Source organism: Solanum dulcamara, chromosome 4 (genome assembly GCF_947179165.1).
Source record: "Solanum dulcamara chromosome 4, daSolDulc1.2, whole genome shotgun sequence".
Classification (NCBI taxonomy): domain Eukaryota; kingdom Viridiplantae; phylum Streptophyta; class Magnoliopsida; order Solanales; family Solanaceae; genus Solanum; species Solanum dulcamara.
The window spans coordinates 81,143,687-81,160,467 of record NC_077240.1 but is presented as its reverse complement, the minus strand read 5'-3'; the positions used below and the strand labels follow the sequence as shown (position 1 = coordinate 81,160,467).

The window sequence follows — 16,781 nt, the reverse complement described above, 5'->3', positions numbered from 1 at the left end:
TAGACCCCACTTTTGAAATTGGAATTATACTGGGTGTGTTGTTGTTGTATAAAGAAGTTGCATTAGAAGTACTTGACTTGATTTTCCTCTAAGGGTGTGTTTAATACGAAAGAAAATATTTGAATTTTAGTTTTTCCATGTTTGATTGGTTTGAAAAAGGTATTTTTCCTAGGAAAATATGTTTCTTGAGAATTAGGAAAATGATTTTTGTGGAATGAGTAGGAAAAAGAAGTTTCGTAAATGACAGTTCACATGGATTGTCGCCTTGCCACTACCAACACTCTCATAGTATTTGCTTAGATTAGATTGAATATGTTGTTGTTTGGGTTGGAAAATATTTGAATTTAAGTTTTTTAATGTTTGGTTGTTTTTGCAAAAAATAATTTTTCTAGAGAAAATCAAGTTTCTTTAAAATTAGCTAAAATGATTTCCGTGGAAGGATTAGGAAAAATAAGTTTCATAAGTAAATTTTTAATAGAACTTGTATTTTTTAGAAGAAATATTTTAAATTAATTTTAACTAACCAAACATGAGAACATTACAAAATATTTACTGAAAAATATCTTTTTTCTATACTGAACACACGCTTAATGACGCAAGGCCTTTGGGGGGGAAAACTTTAACCTAAAACGAATAATATTGCACCGTATTAAAAATATTTTTGTATTATTTCAATTTCATAGTGTGAAACTAGTTATTCTCTTTCCATCTTTTCCATGTCTCATATTTGTAATCATATTTTTTGTGCTAACATTAATATTCTTAAGTGGTGGGATTGCTTCATTCTTAATTACATATCTCAGGTTCGATATCTGAATATAAAAAAAATCTTATTGGAAGTAAATCTTGCAATATGATTTGAATTTAATCGGGATTTTAATATAAACTCCAAATACCAAATATAAAATTAAAAAAAGAAAGTTCTACTAAGTAACCAAGTCCAAGAAAATACTGCCAAAATTGTGCAAGACATCAAGATATTCAAATTAATGACATGATGTGAAGAAAATCGATCAAAATCGAATAATGGACACCCCTAATTATATTCATGTCTAAGCTCTCGTTTGTCCATACATAATTTTCACTTTTTTTAAAAAAAAGCTTTTCAAAAGAGCGTTTAGCTATACATTTGAATCGATCTTTTTCGAAGATGAGATTCAGGTTTGAAAAAAAAATATCAACTTCTTAAGTGACGCTCACTAAATTTTAACTTCTTTTTTTTGGATCAAATTAAATGCTTGTCAAAATACAACTTTGATTTTTAAATATTATTTTAAAAAATTTCTATTTTTTTAAATATATCACATTTTAAAAATCCAAAACACTTACTAAATGTCTCTTTCTTAAAACTAACACGTCTAAATATCTCTTTCCATAATGTGTAAAAGACTCTCTGGTCTGTACTTCCAATGGAAGTGTAAAAGACGAAATCCCTACGTTCCCACTTGTAATGTTTTACTCGCTTCGTTTTAATTTATTTGTCTTAAATTGATTAGATACAAAATTTAAGAAAATAAAAAGTGACTTTTAAATCTGTTGAGCTCAAACTAAGCCCCCGTTTAATCATAAATTGTTGAGAGTAGATTTTCAAAAAAGAATTATTTGTTGATGAAATTTAGTCAGTTCCAAATCATTTTTTTTTGTGAAATTTCACTTCCATTCGTAAAATTTTAATTTTTTTCCAAGTAAAATACATGTTCAAACACAACTTCAAATTTCAAAGACTACTTCTCAACACAACTTCAAAAACTAATTTTTTTAAAAAGTTTAAATCTATGACAAAAACTAATTAAATATGTGTGTAATGTATCGAAATGTACTTTTAATCTTGTAATATTAAATATATATGTCACTTAGAATATTGGTTTTGAGATTAATTAAATATTAAATATAACATTCTTTTTAAAAAAAATAATTTAAAAATAAGGGGAAAAAAATTAATACGGGAGTAGTAATAATTATCATCAGCAGTGGTAGTAATTATTTGTTCTTGTTATCATATTGTTGTTGTTGTTCATGAATCCTTTTGGACTTTAACTTGTTGAATTATCGTTTTATACGAGTTATTAATTAGTTTAAAGTTTGGAACTTTAATTAATTCATATCCATAATGACGTCGAAATTGATCATTTCTAATAATATAAGAACATTAGCTTAATTATTCCCGCTCAAGACCACACGCTATTACAAGGAAGAGAACTTATTCAGACCCTAAGCGGGCAGGGTGGCAAGACTTTGATGCAAGATTTATTAGAATTAGAATAGATATCATTCATGAGGGGCGATGTTAATCACAAGAAAAATTAATATTACGTACAAAGTCTTGAAAAAAGACCGATTTGTAAAAAAATCCCTAAAATTTATCAAAACATGAAATTATGAAAGTGGTTAATTTAAACTGTACACTGATTAGGTGGAAACTAGTAGGTAGAATATGAGGTAGCAAGTAATAAATAAGATCATCAGATTGATAATTAGTACATACTAGTAATAAGGTAAGTTACCTCAAAAGATATTAATTTACTTATCAACCTGAGTTTTGATGGTATGATTGAGATTCTTCTATTCTTAATTAGAAGTCTCGAGTTTTAATCTCTAATAATGAAAAAGATCTTGTTGGAAGTGTTGTCGCAAAAAATGGGTCATGAAAAGCGTCAATTCAAATTTACTTTATTGAAGTCTGATTAATTCAAAGAAAACCCCTTCAATTAAGAAAAAAATAACCTTATACGCTACACTAGTCCTCGATGGTAAGAGATTACTAATTTACTCCCAATAATAAGCAAAGGAGAATTGATCATTCTGCTAAATTTCAACTTTTTATTTTTTCCTTTTGTTTGCTTGTCTTAGTGAACTTGCTAGGGGTCAAAGTCATTCCCCTTGACTTAAATAAAAATAGTATTCTATATATTTTCATTTTTTTGGGGTGAGTTTTTTTATTTGGAGTTTAATATTGGGAAATTTACATAAATGTACTACATTAAGAAAATATTTATCATTTATAGCAATAATATTTTTTTTCACTGAACACTTATAATACAATTATAATATAATTTTAATACATATTAGCGAGAATAATTTATAAAACTCATATAATACAAGTTTTATTCATGGATAATATATTTATCACATACTTTAATACACTTATAATACATTGTGTCAATTTCTTACGAAACAAGTATAATATATTTTAAAACACTTATAATATATTTATATTGCATGCATAATTCAATTTTAATACATAGTAAATATATCATAATATTGCTATAAATGGTAATAAATAAAAAGTATCGCTAAAATCAATAATTATTTATTAAAAAGTGTTTTTCATAGTAATTTTTCCTTTAATATTTGTATCGAAATTTGACTAAATTCGAATTCATGTGTTACATGGTCCATTTTTGAGACGAACTCAAAATCTCTGATTAAAAATAGAGGACACATATTTTTTTTGTTCTTTATTCGAAAATTATGAAGTAAGGACACATATTTTTTCTATGACTATTGAAGTCAATGGAAAAAACTATATATTTCTTTTCATGGTTTTATTTAAAATAAGAATGTTTTAAATTAAGATTTCCTTTAAAAGTCTAACAAATTTTGCAGGTTATAAGTTGTAAAAGAGGTTTCTACAGGGAAAATCTTTGAGTATTTTATTTATTTATTTTTTTATAGTAAAAAATCTTTGACTAACTTTTTTTTTAAAAAAAAAAATTTGTTTGACTATCAATGGCACAAAATGTAAAAGTTCAAATTCCTACACCTTTTTTGTCATCTTCAATAAAATAAAATAAAATAATATATATATATCGAAAAATATATTTTTATTATTATTATTTTTATGAACGGCTATAGGATGTAGTTTTTCCTTGATTAAAATATTTTACTCCCAATTTCCTTGTTATATTTATTATAAAGATACAAGGTTATTAGGTCATAGCATGTGAGCTGCGTATCAAACTAAAATACATACATTTTCCATTATAGTCATGAATATATATTTTTTTTGTTTAATTTTGAAATTAAATAATACTTTAAAATCAAGAAAAATCCCCACCTTGCACATGTGAGAAGCTACTATTTCTTTAAAATAAAAATATATACAACAACAACAACAACCCAGTGAAATCCCACAACATGGGGAAAAATAAAATTAAAAAAAAAGTAATAATAATAATAAAAAAATATATATACACCATAAATATAAGGGGAATTTTTGCATATACCCACTCAAAAATATCTTAATTATGTTTCATAGCTATAGTTTGCTAATTACAATTCGTAGCTATAGTTATAGCAACATTTGTATAATTCGCGCAATATTTGTATATGTTTGTATAATTTCACTATACAATTCACAGTTTTTGTATAACATTTGTATATTTCACTAAATAATTCATGCACAACGTTTGTATAATTCTCTATACAATTTGTAATGTTTGTATATTTTACTATACAATTCGATTTACGCACAACGCTCGTATAAATCGCACGAATTATACATAACTCAATTGTATAATCGCGTGAATTATACAAAACTCAAATTGTAATTACAACTAGATGTTTGCCGCGAGCCACAATTAATTCAAACTATAGCTATGTTAGCTAATTAACTAATATATATTTGCTTATCCGCGTAATTTTCCTAAATATAATAACTAACCACAAACAGTGGAAGACCTTCTCTTTGTTTGATAATTTTTTTAAGACTTTATTAAGTTATATTATATATTATTAGTCTTTTCGTGTCTCAAATATAATATATGTAATCTTAAAAATAAGAAAAATTGCTTGTTATTATAGCAGGTAAAAGTAATTTCATTCTTTAAAATTCTTTACTTTCAGTATATATAACATAACTCATTATTTAAAATTAATTTAGTGAGTTTTTAAAAAATGACATATTTTTTATTTGGTAAATACTTAATAATACTATCAATATTTTATTAAAATTGGGTTCCATATATGTTGATAAAAAAAAATCATAAAAATGTATTCTTCTATTAAAATTTATTTATTTTAAAAATAGTTTCATAACATTGTAAAATATTTATATATTTCTTATACTCTATATTCAGTCAAAACTACGTCATATAAATTGAGACAAAAAAATAGTAAGCTACTTCTTTTGTTTATTTTTATTTTTTCATTAATTCTAAAATAAATTTTCACTTTTACTTATTATTTTTAATATATCCAAAAAAAATAATTATTTTTTTTATATATATTTTATCCTTGTAATATAACTATAACAAATAAAAATGAAGGACTAAATTATCTTATACCGACATACTAAATTACCATTGCCAAGAACTTATTAGTAATAAATTAATTTAATGTGGGTAAAGTCGAAATTCTTAATATGATAGGGTATAATGTCCAAATGTGAACACTCCCAATTAAATTCAATTATTAGAAAGATACTTTTGATCAATTCAAGAATGGGTAATCTTTCACATTCTAGTCTTTATTGATACTTTTCTTTTGGTAGAAATCAACATTATATAATTAACATAATTTAATTATGATTTTTTTTTTCATTTTCACTCTTAGTATTAAATAATAATATAAACTAATTGTAGTCAAACTCAAAGTTTCAAAATATCATAAAGAAGGTTAGTTTAGTACTCAAATACCTTTTTAATTTAAATTTTCTTTGTCAACATGAGTCAAATAATATGAAACAGGTGGAGTAAATGATTTGTGGGATATCTCTTGTTTTAGTTTCAAGATTTTTCTTTTACAAGAGATTTTTATTTTTATACATAAAAAATCTAAAAAAGTTGTGTATATTTTTCTATTCAATTTGCAAGTGGTTAGTAAAAGATCGTTTCCACCATTATTATAAATAGTTACGTGCATTTATTTTTTAAATACCTAATAGTATAAGAAAATTACTGTCATTATTTAGAAGTTAAACCCAATTAATTGAGATTAAGCTTTTATGCCCGTGTTGCAATCTGCTTAAATATAGCTCAGCTTGTCTATTTAAACTCAATTTGTCACAGTTTGAAATTTATGAATATTAAATTTTAATCCTTTTAAATTACTGAACTTTAAATCAATAATACGTATATACTCAATAATTTTAAAATAAAAATTACTGAATTCAATTAAATCTGTAACGAACACTCTTCCTTTGCCCCTAATACATGGGCAGTGAGGAGTACAGGCTCATTGTGTTAAATTGTGAACTCTGTATATAGTTCAAGAAATATATTTATACTAAAATAAATACATTTTTAAAGGCTTCCCAAGAAGTAAAGGCGGGTGCAGATTCACAGGAATTCAGTAATAATGACGGGGCGAAAATTTTCACAAAAAAATTTAAAATATGAAAAAAATAATATAAAGAAGTCAAGAGATTCAACATCTATTATATATAAAATATCAAAAAAAGACAGTCTGATATACTAAAACTTCCGCTATTATATATAAAATATATAAAAAATAATTTTTACCTTAAATATACAATATAATTTTTCGTGGGACGAAACCCCGCTCCCCCACCACCACACTCCACTCTCATCTCACTCTGTCTTTGCCTAGTAATTTTTCTCAAATCTCATATTTTCTTATATCTACTAAATATTTATAAATATTTGATTGTGAACTCAATTATTATCATCTATTAAATTAAAATTATTATTATTTTAAAAAATCACAAAACTTTAAATCTTGAATTCGTACATACGTCAACAAGTCATATTCTCACTCATTAACTTAAAAATAGATAGACTAGTTAAAACCAGGGGTATTCCAGCTAACAAACAAGAAAGTAAGAAAATGAGGTTTCCCATAGACCTTCCTATCAAGTCATTTTCTCATTTTAATTTCTTCTCTTCAAACTTATATATATATATATATATATAAAATAAAACTAAGTCTCAATTAACATTCACACGTTCTTCTTCTCTCTATTTTAACTCCCTCTTTTAAAGCTCTTCATATTCTTCAAACACAAGTGTCCATCATTAGAAGTGCCAGCTCTATTCGCGCACATCGAAGAAAGTGCTTTGCTAATAAAATTGGTCTATCAATACCTATAATTATTTCAATGAAGGCCGAGCACTCTTCTCGAAAAAATGATATGAGCAATAATAATATTGTGGAGAAGGCAATCAAGAGCTTAGGAAAAGGGTTTGATTTAACAAGTGATTTTAGACTAAAGTATTGTAAAGGAGATGAAAGGCTTGTGTTGCTAAATGAAAAAATGAGAAAAGAGTTGATGGTGCCTGGTTTTGGAGCTTATGAAAATGCACCAATTGATATTAAGTGTGATAAAGGTGATAGAGTTAGATTTCAATCTGATATTCTTGATTTTAATCAGGTAATTTATTCTATCAATCTCCATTTTTTTTAATTTTTATTTTTGGTTTCAACAATTTCTTTAAGGGTGTGTTTGGTTGGAATACAATAACAATATTATATTCAATATAATTTCATAACTGGGGTTCTAAGGAGGTGAGATTTACACAGATTTTACACCTCATGTGTTTGTGACGTAGATAGGTTGTTTTTGATAGGTGGTTTAGTTGGAGCAAAACTATTTTTTATTTTTCTAAAAAAATAAGTGGCGTTTTAACTTATTTTCTGGTATGTGATAAGTAACAAAATATTTCCAAAGAGTATTTGTGTATAACTTATTGTAGTCAAACACTATGGAAGTTGGGGCATAAGATTGGGTGGAACGAATTCAGAATTTAAACTTTATGAATTTTTAATTTTAGTCATTTTTGATTTGTTGGGTTTAAATTGAAATTTTTGAGAATTTTTTTAAAGATAAATATAAAGTTTGGATCAAATCTCATCATCTTTTTCTTCTTCTTTCTCAACGAATTCTTGAATTCTTGAAGGTGTGATTTATAGGAATGATTAATTCTTTTCCAAAAAAGTAATTTTCGTACTTATTTCCTTGTGTTTGACAATAAAAAATATTGTTTCAAAAATATTTATATATAATCTACTCATAAGCTATGGAAGCGCATGATTTAGTGGGGGTTTGGGGGGGGGGGGGGGAGTAAAATGCAGCAGCAAATCCGCGTATATTTAAGGATGATCAGTTAAATATCTTACACAAATAAAAAATTATACTGCATATATAAATCAAAAATTACGTTTTAACACATAGACATGATATTAGGGGGTAAGAAAGAAACAATTTGTATGAAATGCCACTTGTCATAGTTTTTTCCGGACTTTTAAGGCATTTGTTTTCCTATGAACTAACTAAGTATGAAAAAAAATTAAAAATATTTTTCTTCGTATCGAACACACTCTAATTATTTATAATTTTTTGATAACAGATGTCTGAATATATAAACAGGAGAAGTTCAGTGCCTGGAAAAATACCATCTGGGATGTTTAATTCAATGTTTGGATTTGACAGTGGTTCATGGGCAATTGATGCAGCAAATACAAAGTATTTAGGGCTTGATGGTTATTTCATCATATTATTTGATGTTCATATTGATAGATATTCACTTGTTTTGGATGATCAAGTTATTAATGATGTTCCTTCCTCTTGGGATCCTGCAGCACTTGCAAGGTAACTAACATTATCTCTTTTATCTAGTATTCAATATCTATATCTGCTTTGAGACTCGATTGATTAATTTTATATCGCGTTAAATTTATTTAAAAGGAAAATGCTCTATTTTAGATTTTCTTTTCAAACTCGAGAACTCTGGTTAATGCTGAATGAACTTTATCATTCGACCTTCATGGTAAGTAAAAGGGGAGATGGTTATCGAAGGATGGTTAGTTCGATAATATATTGCAACAACACAAATTTAACATAACACATGACTAAATATTGCATGGTTTTATAAGTTTATAATTCGTTAAATATGTGAAAAATCACAAACATAAGGATCAAAAAGTACATAATTTCAATTAATTAAAGGTGAAATAATTAGCCAGATATCATACAAACCAAACTTAGAATTTGTTCACATTGTAGGGACTAAAAGTGTTAATTTTTCATTAAAAGAAAAGGAATAAATAAATAAACTTAAAACGAATATTATTTTGGGATAGGTATATTATAGGTCATTGACTTTAAAATTAATTACTGCTTTTTCTTTTTGAAAATTATATAGTTCATAATTATTTTATTCCTCTGTTTTGACCAAGTCTACTAAAAATAACTCTGTTTCTTGATCTACACTTCTTCTGCAACAACAAAAAAGGAATATTTTTTATGTTATAATTATCATATTATAAATATAAAAACTTGAAGAAAGAAAACTTGGCAATTGGGAGAATAAGTCTTGACTAAAGAATTCATGAAGTCAAATTGAATTCATTTTAAAACCATTAAGTTTTAAGAAGATAAGCCATACTTTTAGTGTAGAAAGATGACAATGCATTTTTTTTTTGGTTTCACACTAGTAATTCTATTTTGAGGCTCGATTAATTTGAATTCACATAAAAAAAAATCATTTTATAGTTAAAGCGCTTTAGACAAAAAACTAATCCATTTCGAGACTCGTATTCGATATCTTTGATTAATAATGAAGGGATACTTACCATATCAATACAAACAAAATGAATACTTTTGTTATATAATTATGAAGGATGGATATCTCGTATTCAAAAATTAACTGTGCGTCTAGTCAGTCCAACAAGATCCAAATGACTTAATTTTCTTTCATGAACTATTCGTCTCAATGAATTAGTTTGATCCAGAACTTGAAAAATGCATAGGCATTAACTGAAAAAGGATTTATAAGTAGTTAGTAATGGAGTTAGTTAAAAAGGGATCGTCCGATATACTTAGCCTTCTTTATGTGCGAAGTCAGAATAAGGATGGAAACACAAGAGTATAATATACGATCTTATCCTATATTTTTGTTAGAGATTATTTTCATAGCTTAAACGTGTGATCTTTATTTATGTAACAACAATTTTATTAGTTATGCCAAAGATTTTTCTTCTGATTGTTAATGGAGTTGAGTGTATCAATTTCTGAGTAAATATCAATCAATATTTAATGATGTGTAATTGATTATTTTTTTTCATTTAATACAATGAAATTAATTATTTGTGAATTATGACAGGTTTATTGAAAAATATGGTACACACATAATAGTGGGGTTAAGTATAGGAGGACAAGATGTGGTCCTAGTGAGGCAAGACAAATTTTCAAACATGGAACCATCACAACTCAAGAATCACTTGGATGAACTTGGTGATCAATTATTCACTGGCATTTGTAACTTTTGTCCACAACAATGCAAATCAAGAGAGCAAAAACATAAGGTTTTTTTCATAATCCTTTTTTTGTTTCACACTCGATTTTCGATATTTATAGTTGGATCATGACTAATTTGAATTTTCGTCCATTAAAAGAGGAAACAATCTTTATTAGGATTTTCATTAAAGATAGGTCAATTCAATTCTCGAGATCTTCGAACATATTCGAGGTTTTAATGTTACTATTATAACTTTGGTCAGACTTCGAAGCTGAATCCCCCTACAATTCTTGGTGATTTTTTTTGTAATTCTTTTTGATCTATTCAATTAAATATGGAAACACTTTTTAGTAGGATTTTTTTTTCATATTCAAAACTTGAATCCGACATCCAAGGCTCCTTACTAGTTAAACAATTTTTTTTAGTAATATTATTAATTATTTATGACTTCAATTGAACTGGTTTTTTTTCTTTTACATTTTATTTTTCTGAATTGCAGGCTATTGAGGCATTCAATATTTTTGATCCACAACCCAACATCCTCAGCAGCTTTCCATCAGCAACAACCAAAAATGTAAGTTGATAATTGTATATATTAATTTTCAATTTTTATATTGATAAATGCACCTTAATTTTCATTGTCCCTCAAAAGTCAAATGGCTTCATTATCCAAAAATACCTACTTATAAATACTTTTTAGCTTTGTGTATGTGTTTGTCAAATATTTAAATTGTTTATCTTGTTTGAAGTGCTGTCCTCATAAATGGATTCAATAATGTGCAAAGTCAAATTTAATCAGATCCAATACAAATATCAAACATCGAATGAGAAAATAAAAAAATAGCCAAATAATTTGACCTTAAAATTAAAAAAAGATTTGAACGGAACTTTTAAAAAAAAAAATCATTTAGAGATTTCATGAATTGTTAGGTCAATTTTCTTGCTTTGATTTGTGTTATACGCAGTCATAGGTCCAATTATCCAGCTAATTATAGTGTAAATTTTTGACATTAGCAAATTTCTAATTAACATAGTTATCCATCACACATGGGAGATTCTTTGAATTTAACTTAACCAGAAAATAGCAAAAAATTAAAAGTCTAAAAGAATTTTCAAGTCAATATTAAACAACTAGCTAGATCTCTAAAAATACTGAAAATAATTTTATGTACATTCTAGCTGGAAGAATCAAGAAAGTGAATTTGAGCTTTGGATTGACAATCAATACACAATAAAAGCTTTGGTCTAATTCCAAAACAAGTCGTATTTAAAAAAGATGTGAGGTAGATAATCTACATAGTAACGGAAGTAACTAGTGTTAAGGTGTTCAATCGAACACACTTCCTCAAAAAATTACACTATAAAAATAGAGTAAAAATGATTATTTTTTTAATTATATGTGAGCTGTTTAATCCCCTTACATAAAATTTTGGTTCCACCACTGAGTCTATCCTGGTGCCTAAAAACATTAATTATCGTTTCCACGATTCGAATTGGTGACCTAAGAATCAGATAGAGAAAATTTTAGTCTTTACCGATAATCCAAAGTTCTCGACCAGCACTTAAAACACAATTTTAGTTACAACAAAATAAAGATATTGTAATTATTTTTAATAACATAAAATATTATAATGCTTTTTTTTTTCTATTGCAGGGTGTAACTGTGATATGTTCAAAAAGAGGTGGAGATTTAACAGCAAATACACATAGTGAATGGCTTCTAACAGTGCCTTCAATGCCAGATGCAATTGCTTTTAGCTTCATTCCTATTACTTCACTTCTCAAAGGTGTTCCTGGCAAAGGTTTTTTATCACATGCTATCAACCTTTATCTTAGATGTAAGTGAAAAATATACTTTTCTCTTTTAACTTAGTCTCAAATTTATAATAACAATATAGTTATTTTCACAACTTATAGTTCGTAAATTTGAATCGTAGAATTTAGTTATTAAAGCTTGCGTCAGGGTATATAAACTGCCTACATCACACTCTTCTAGGATGATGTCCTTCTTTGGACCTTGCACAAGTGCATGACGCTTGTGCATTAAATTGCCTCTTTTTTTTATTTAAATGTGGTCTCAAAACTACGCTAACAATATAGCATATCTATGTAACCTATAGGTTACGTATGAGTTTGAGTTGTGAATTAGCCATTAATATTTACATCAGAGTAGATCGCCTACATCACATCCTTAGGGTACGACGTTTTTTCAGATCCTGTATTGAATGTGGGAATCAGGGTGCATGAACTTCCTTATATATTCAGTCACATGTATGAATGTGAAAGGATTTTATTGTCTCGATCATTCTTCTATGAAATATCGTATGCGTCGTCCACTGAGATATCTTTTATTTATGTAGTCTAAAATCTAAGAAATTTTTATCTAGATTTAATAAACCAAAATTAATTTTTATGTAGATTCCATCAAAAATGTTTTAATATTAGAGAGGATTGTTTCAATTTTTTTATTTTTATTTTAAGTAGTACCCTTTTCCATATTTTTTCTTTAAAAAAATGTTGAATAAATGTCAAATTGACTAAAAGGTCTTTATCTCTATTAACGATGCAAATTTGACTTCAGCCACCTGACATTTATGATAATTCAAACATTAAATAGTGGAGAAAAATGTTAGTTGAACTGTATTTTTCATATAAATTGTATATTTTTATTTTTTGGAATAATTTAATGTATATTATTATAGTATCATATTAAATTAATGTTTTGATTTGCAGATAAGCCACCCATAGCAGATTTGCAGTATTTTCTGGACTTTCAAGCCCACAAAATTTGGGCCCCTATTCACAATGATCTTCCTTTAGGCCCAACTACAAATAGGTCCATTAGACCTCCAGCCCTTCAATTCAATTTAATGGGCCCAAAGCTATATGTAAACCCAACTCAGGTAAAATTCCACTTTTTAACAAAAGTCCATTTCGTTCCATTTTATGTGATGGTATCTAATTGGATACGAAATTTAAAGAATTAAAGAAGGACTTATTGTGATGTATAAGTCAAATATATGTAAAGTTATGTTTGCTCCGACACTTCAAATATGTTATTAGGTGTGTGTTAGATACATCAAAAGTACTTTAGTTTTGAAGGATTTAACATGCACACACATATGTTCTTGAAGAGTCTGAGAGACATAAATGAAAAGACTTTTTCCTCATTTTTTAAAAATATTTTTTCTAGAAAAAAAACGTCAATATTTTTTGTTTCCCAATCCCCACCCTCCAACACAACTCATCTTCATCTCCATCCTAGTAGCCTCCATCCCACCACCTCACACGACTTTCACCTCCACCTTTCATAATATTTTTTTAGATTATATACAAATATTTTTAGAATAACTTTTTTTGTTTACGTATCAAATACAACAAGAAAATAAATAAGAATCTCACTTATTCTCAGAGTATACAATATCCATGAAAAAACATTTTTCTTCATACCAAACACCTCCTAAATTGTATTATTTCACGTAGGACATGTGTGTCTACTTATTCAATTTTATTTAAGTTTAATTGCCTACTTGTGTACATCAAAAGTTGAAAGACAAAAATATTAGCTGAGGTCAAATTAAATGACACATTTATGTATTATATATATTTGTTTTAATTCCAAAAATTCAAATTAATTATGTTATATCTTACTATATTATCAGGTAATTGTTGGGAAGACACCAGTAACTGGAATACGACTTTATCTTGAAGGAGTGAAGTGTGACAGGTAATTCAAATTCCTAACCAAATATATTATTTTCTTCCTTTCATTTTATTGGATGTAATTACTATTCGAAAAAATTTAAAAAAAATAAAAGCTTTAATGTTTCAGGCTGGCCATACATCTACAACACTTGGTAAACACTCCAGTACTCCTTCAGGACAAAATAGATGACCCGCTGACATGGCGTGGGTCCGAAGACACACTCGATGATCGATATTTGGAAGCCATCCAATGGAAAAAATTCTCCCATGTATGCACGGCTCCCGTAAAGTACGACCCGAATTGGGCACCTTACGAGAATGGCTTTAGTTTCATCGTTACGGGTGCTCAACTCCATGTTAAAAAACACAATACGAAGAGCGTCTTACATCTCAGGTTATTATATTCTAAAGTATCAAATTCATGCATCGTGCAGTCTCAATGGATGCAATGTGCCTTCGAGAGTTGTACCAAATCGTCATCGGGTTTTTTATCGGCTATTAGCGGTGCATCCTCGATGCCCGGTTTTTTATCTGAAAAGCCGGTGGTGGTGGATTCGGGCGTGTACCCGACGGGTCCACCGGTGCCGGTAAAAATCCAAAAGCTACTTAAATTTGTGGATACAACACAATTGTGTAGAGGCCCATCGGATAGTCCGGGTCATTGGTTGGTTACCGGGGCAAAATTGGACTTGGAAAGAGGGAAAATATGCTTACGTGTTAAATTCTCCTTGCTAAATATATCTTCTTAATCTTTTCATCCAGTGTCCGCGATGAGACTCCAATTAATATGGAATTCGTGTAGAAAAGTTATTTTGGAAGATTAAGCGTTTTTTTTTATATCAAAGATGCCTTCATTCACAGAACAGAAAGTCCAGATTTCTGATCAAGGATGGTATTGATGGCAATGTTGTTTTCTTCTTGAGAAGTCCCAAAAATTGTGGGTTGTAATTAATTATTTTGAGAAATTGACTTATGCTATGTATATAAGTTATATTGGGTAAAATATACAGTTTGATGGGAGAATTATTTTTTTTATTTTATTATGTTATTGGCATATAAAATGAGAAGGGAATAGGGGCATAGTAAAGTGATTTTTTCATTTTTATTTTTTACGCTGGCCGAGAAATGTAAACTTGAGGAAATTTTCTCTTTTTGAAATAAAGATAATGAAGTTTTGATATATATATATATATATATAAAGTCCTTTTTCCGTGTTCTCGTTGTGCAATTATCTTAACAATTATTTAAAGTTTAGGCACCTAATGTTATTAAGATATACAACTAATAATAATTGACTAAAATTTTAAGTTCAAACTTCTACAAGTGAAATTTTAAAATGATGTCTTAGAATCTTTAAAAAAAATAACCATAGAAAATAGTTAACCATAAGTTAATCTATATATAATGGCTCAATTCGAAGGAAAAAAAAAGGATTCGAAGATCATAATACAAATTACTTAGTAGAAGGTATATGAGACTTACTAAATATTTGTATATTCACTCTCTAATTACTTTTATTGTCTACATTCTACATAAAACTCCAAATACATATTACAAGTAGTCGATACGTTAGAGTTAAGGGATCAATACATAGACGTCAGAGTCATTGGATGTCGAATAACGCTCAATGCTTATGGCATCCTAATTTGGATCGTGACATATATATCATTGGATATTTGTACAATAATATGTCATTGTGACATTTAAAAATTGTTTGGATTGTTGTATTATGTCATTGTGACATTTAAAATATTTATTGGGCAGTGTCCTATGTCATACTGTCATTGTGACATTTGTTAAGTGGAATGTCCACTACATAATATATTAAAGTGACGCCCACTAAAAGTGGGCAGCCCACTAATCATCTTCTAACACTAATTTCTCTATATATATTGCCATGAATTGGCAATGAAAGAAAGTGAAGAACAGAAATACATATACGCAATTCCCCTCTTTCTCTCTTGTGTTCTGTTTCACTCAATATCTCTCTTTCAATAATTTTACTTAATTTTGCCAAGCTAGTTATTTTTATAACACGTTATCAGCACGAGGCTCCGGCTAATTTTTCAAGGTAACAAAAGTGGTAAGAGTTTTATTTAATTTTATTTTTATAAAATGGCAAATATTTCCAAAATTGAATTTACTGCTCTTGATATTTCTGGAAAAGATTACTCCTCATGGGCACTAGATGCCGAAATTCATCTTGAATCGATGGGTCTGGCAGACACTATCAAAGATGATAACCAGGCATCTAGTCAAGACCGTGCAAAAGCTATGATTTTCCTCCGCCACCATCTTGACGAGGGTCTTAAATTACAATATCTTACATTAAAAAGATCCCTTGAAATTGTGAAAAAATTTAAAAGAAAGGTATAGCCACCTGAAGTTGGTCATGCTTCCACAAGCACGTCATGACTGGTTGAATCTGAGACTAATGGACTTTAAAAATATAACTGAATATAATTCTGCTTTATTTCGAATTATAGCTCAGTTAACTTTATGCGGAGATGAAATCACGGAACAAGATAAACTTGAAAAAACATACTCTACATTTCCACCCGCGAATATGCTCCTGCAGCAGCAATATCGCGAAAAAGGCTTTACAAAATATTCTGAATTATTATCTCACTTACTTATTGCTGAACGCCATAATGAATTATTAATGAAAAATCATGATAGTCGGCCCGTTGGTTCTTTGCCACTCCCTGAAGTGAATCAGGCAAATTCTAACCAACGAGAAAGAGGCCATGGCCCCAGTCGTGGTCGTGGTCGTGGTCGTAGTCAAAGAAGAAATTTTAATCATGATGCTCGGCTGACACCGAGAAATAATCAACAATATAAAAGACAGGGTAAAAAGCCAGAAGCTTTACCGAAGAATAA

General features: G+C 28.2%; 1 protein-coding gene across 2 annotated transcripts; it reads left to right on the top strand.

Moving 5' to 3' along the window:
* The first annotated feature begins 6,883 nt into the window (after positions 1 to 6,883).
* On the top strand, positions 6,884 to 15,085 carry LOC129887896 (MACPF domain-containing protein At1g14780). 2 transcript variants are annotated; one of them, XM_055963132.1, is made up of 8 exons: positions 6,884 to 7,330; positions 8,307 to 8,548; positions 10,062 to 10,263; positions 10,696 to 10,770; positions 11,851 to 12,034; positions 12,930 to 13,099; positions 13,859 to 13,923; positions 14,029 to 15,085. In XM_055963132.1, exons 1-8 carry the CDS (start codon positions 7,058 to 7,060, stop codon positions 14,648 to 14,650), a joined length of 1,833 nt encoding a protein of 610 aa, XP_055819107.1. In that variant the 5' UTR covers positions 6,884 to 7,057; the 3' UTR covers positions 14,651 to 15,085. The 2 variants fall into 2 exon arrangements, with proteins under 2 accessions (XP_055819107.1, XP_055819108.1); XM_055963133.1 differs by having other exon boundaries at positions 7,253 to 7,330; positions 8,327 to 8,548.
* Positions 15,086 to 16,781: the final 1,696 nt, after the last annotated feature.

What these genes read in the sequence shown, in the direction of transcription:
- LOC129887896 (XM_055963132.1), top strand. Translation starts at nt 7,058, where the DNA reads ATGAAGGCCGAGCACTCTTCTCGAAAAAATGATATGAGCAATAATAAT. An exon ending in GATCCTGCAGCACTTGCAAG is followed by an intron (nt 8,549 to 10,061) that starts GTAACTAACATT and finishes GAATTATGACAG; the next exon opens with GTTTATTGAAAAATATGGTA. An exon ending in TATATGTAAACCCAACTCAG is followed by an intron (nt 13,100 to 13,858) that starts GTAAAATTCCAC and finishes CTATATTATCAG; the next exon opens with GTAATTGTTGGGAAGACACC.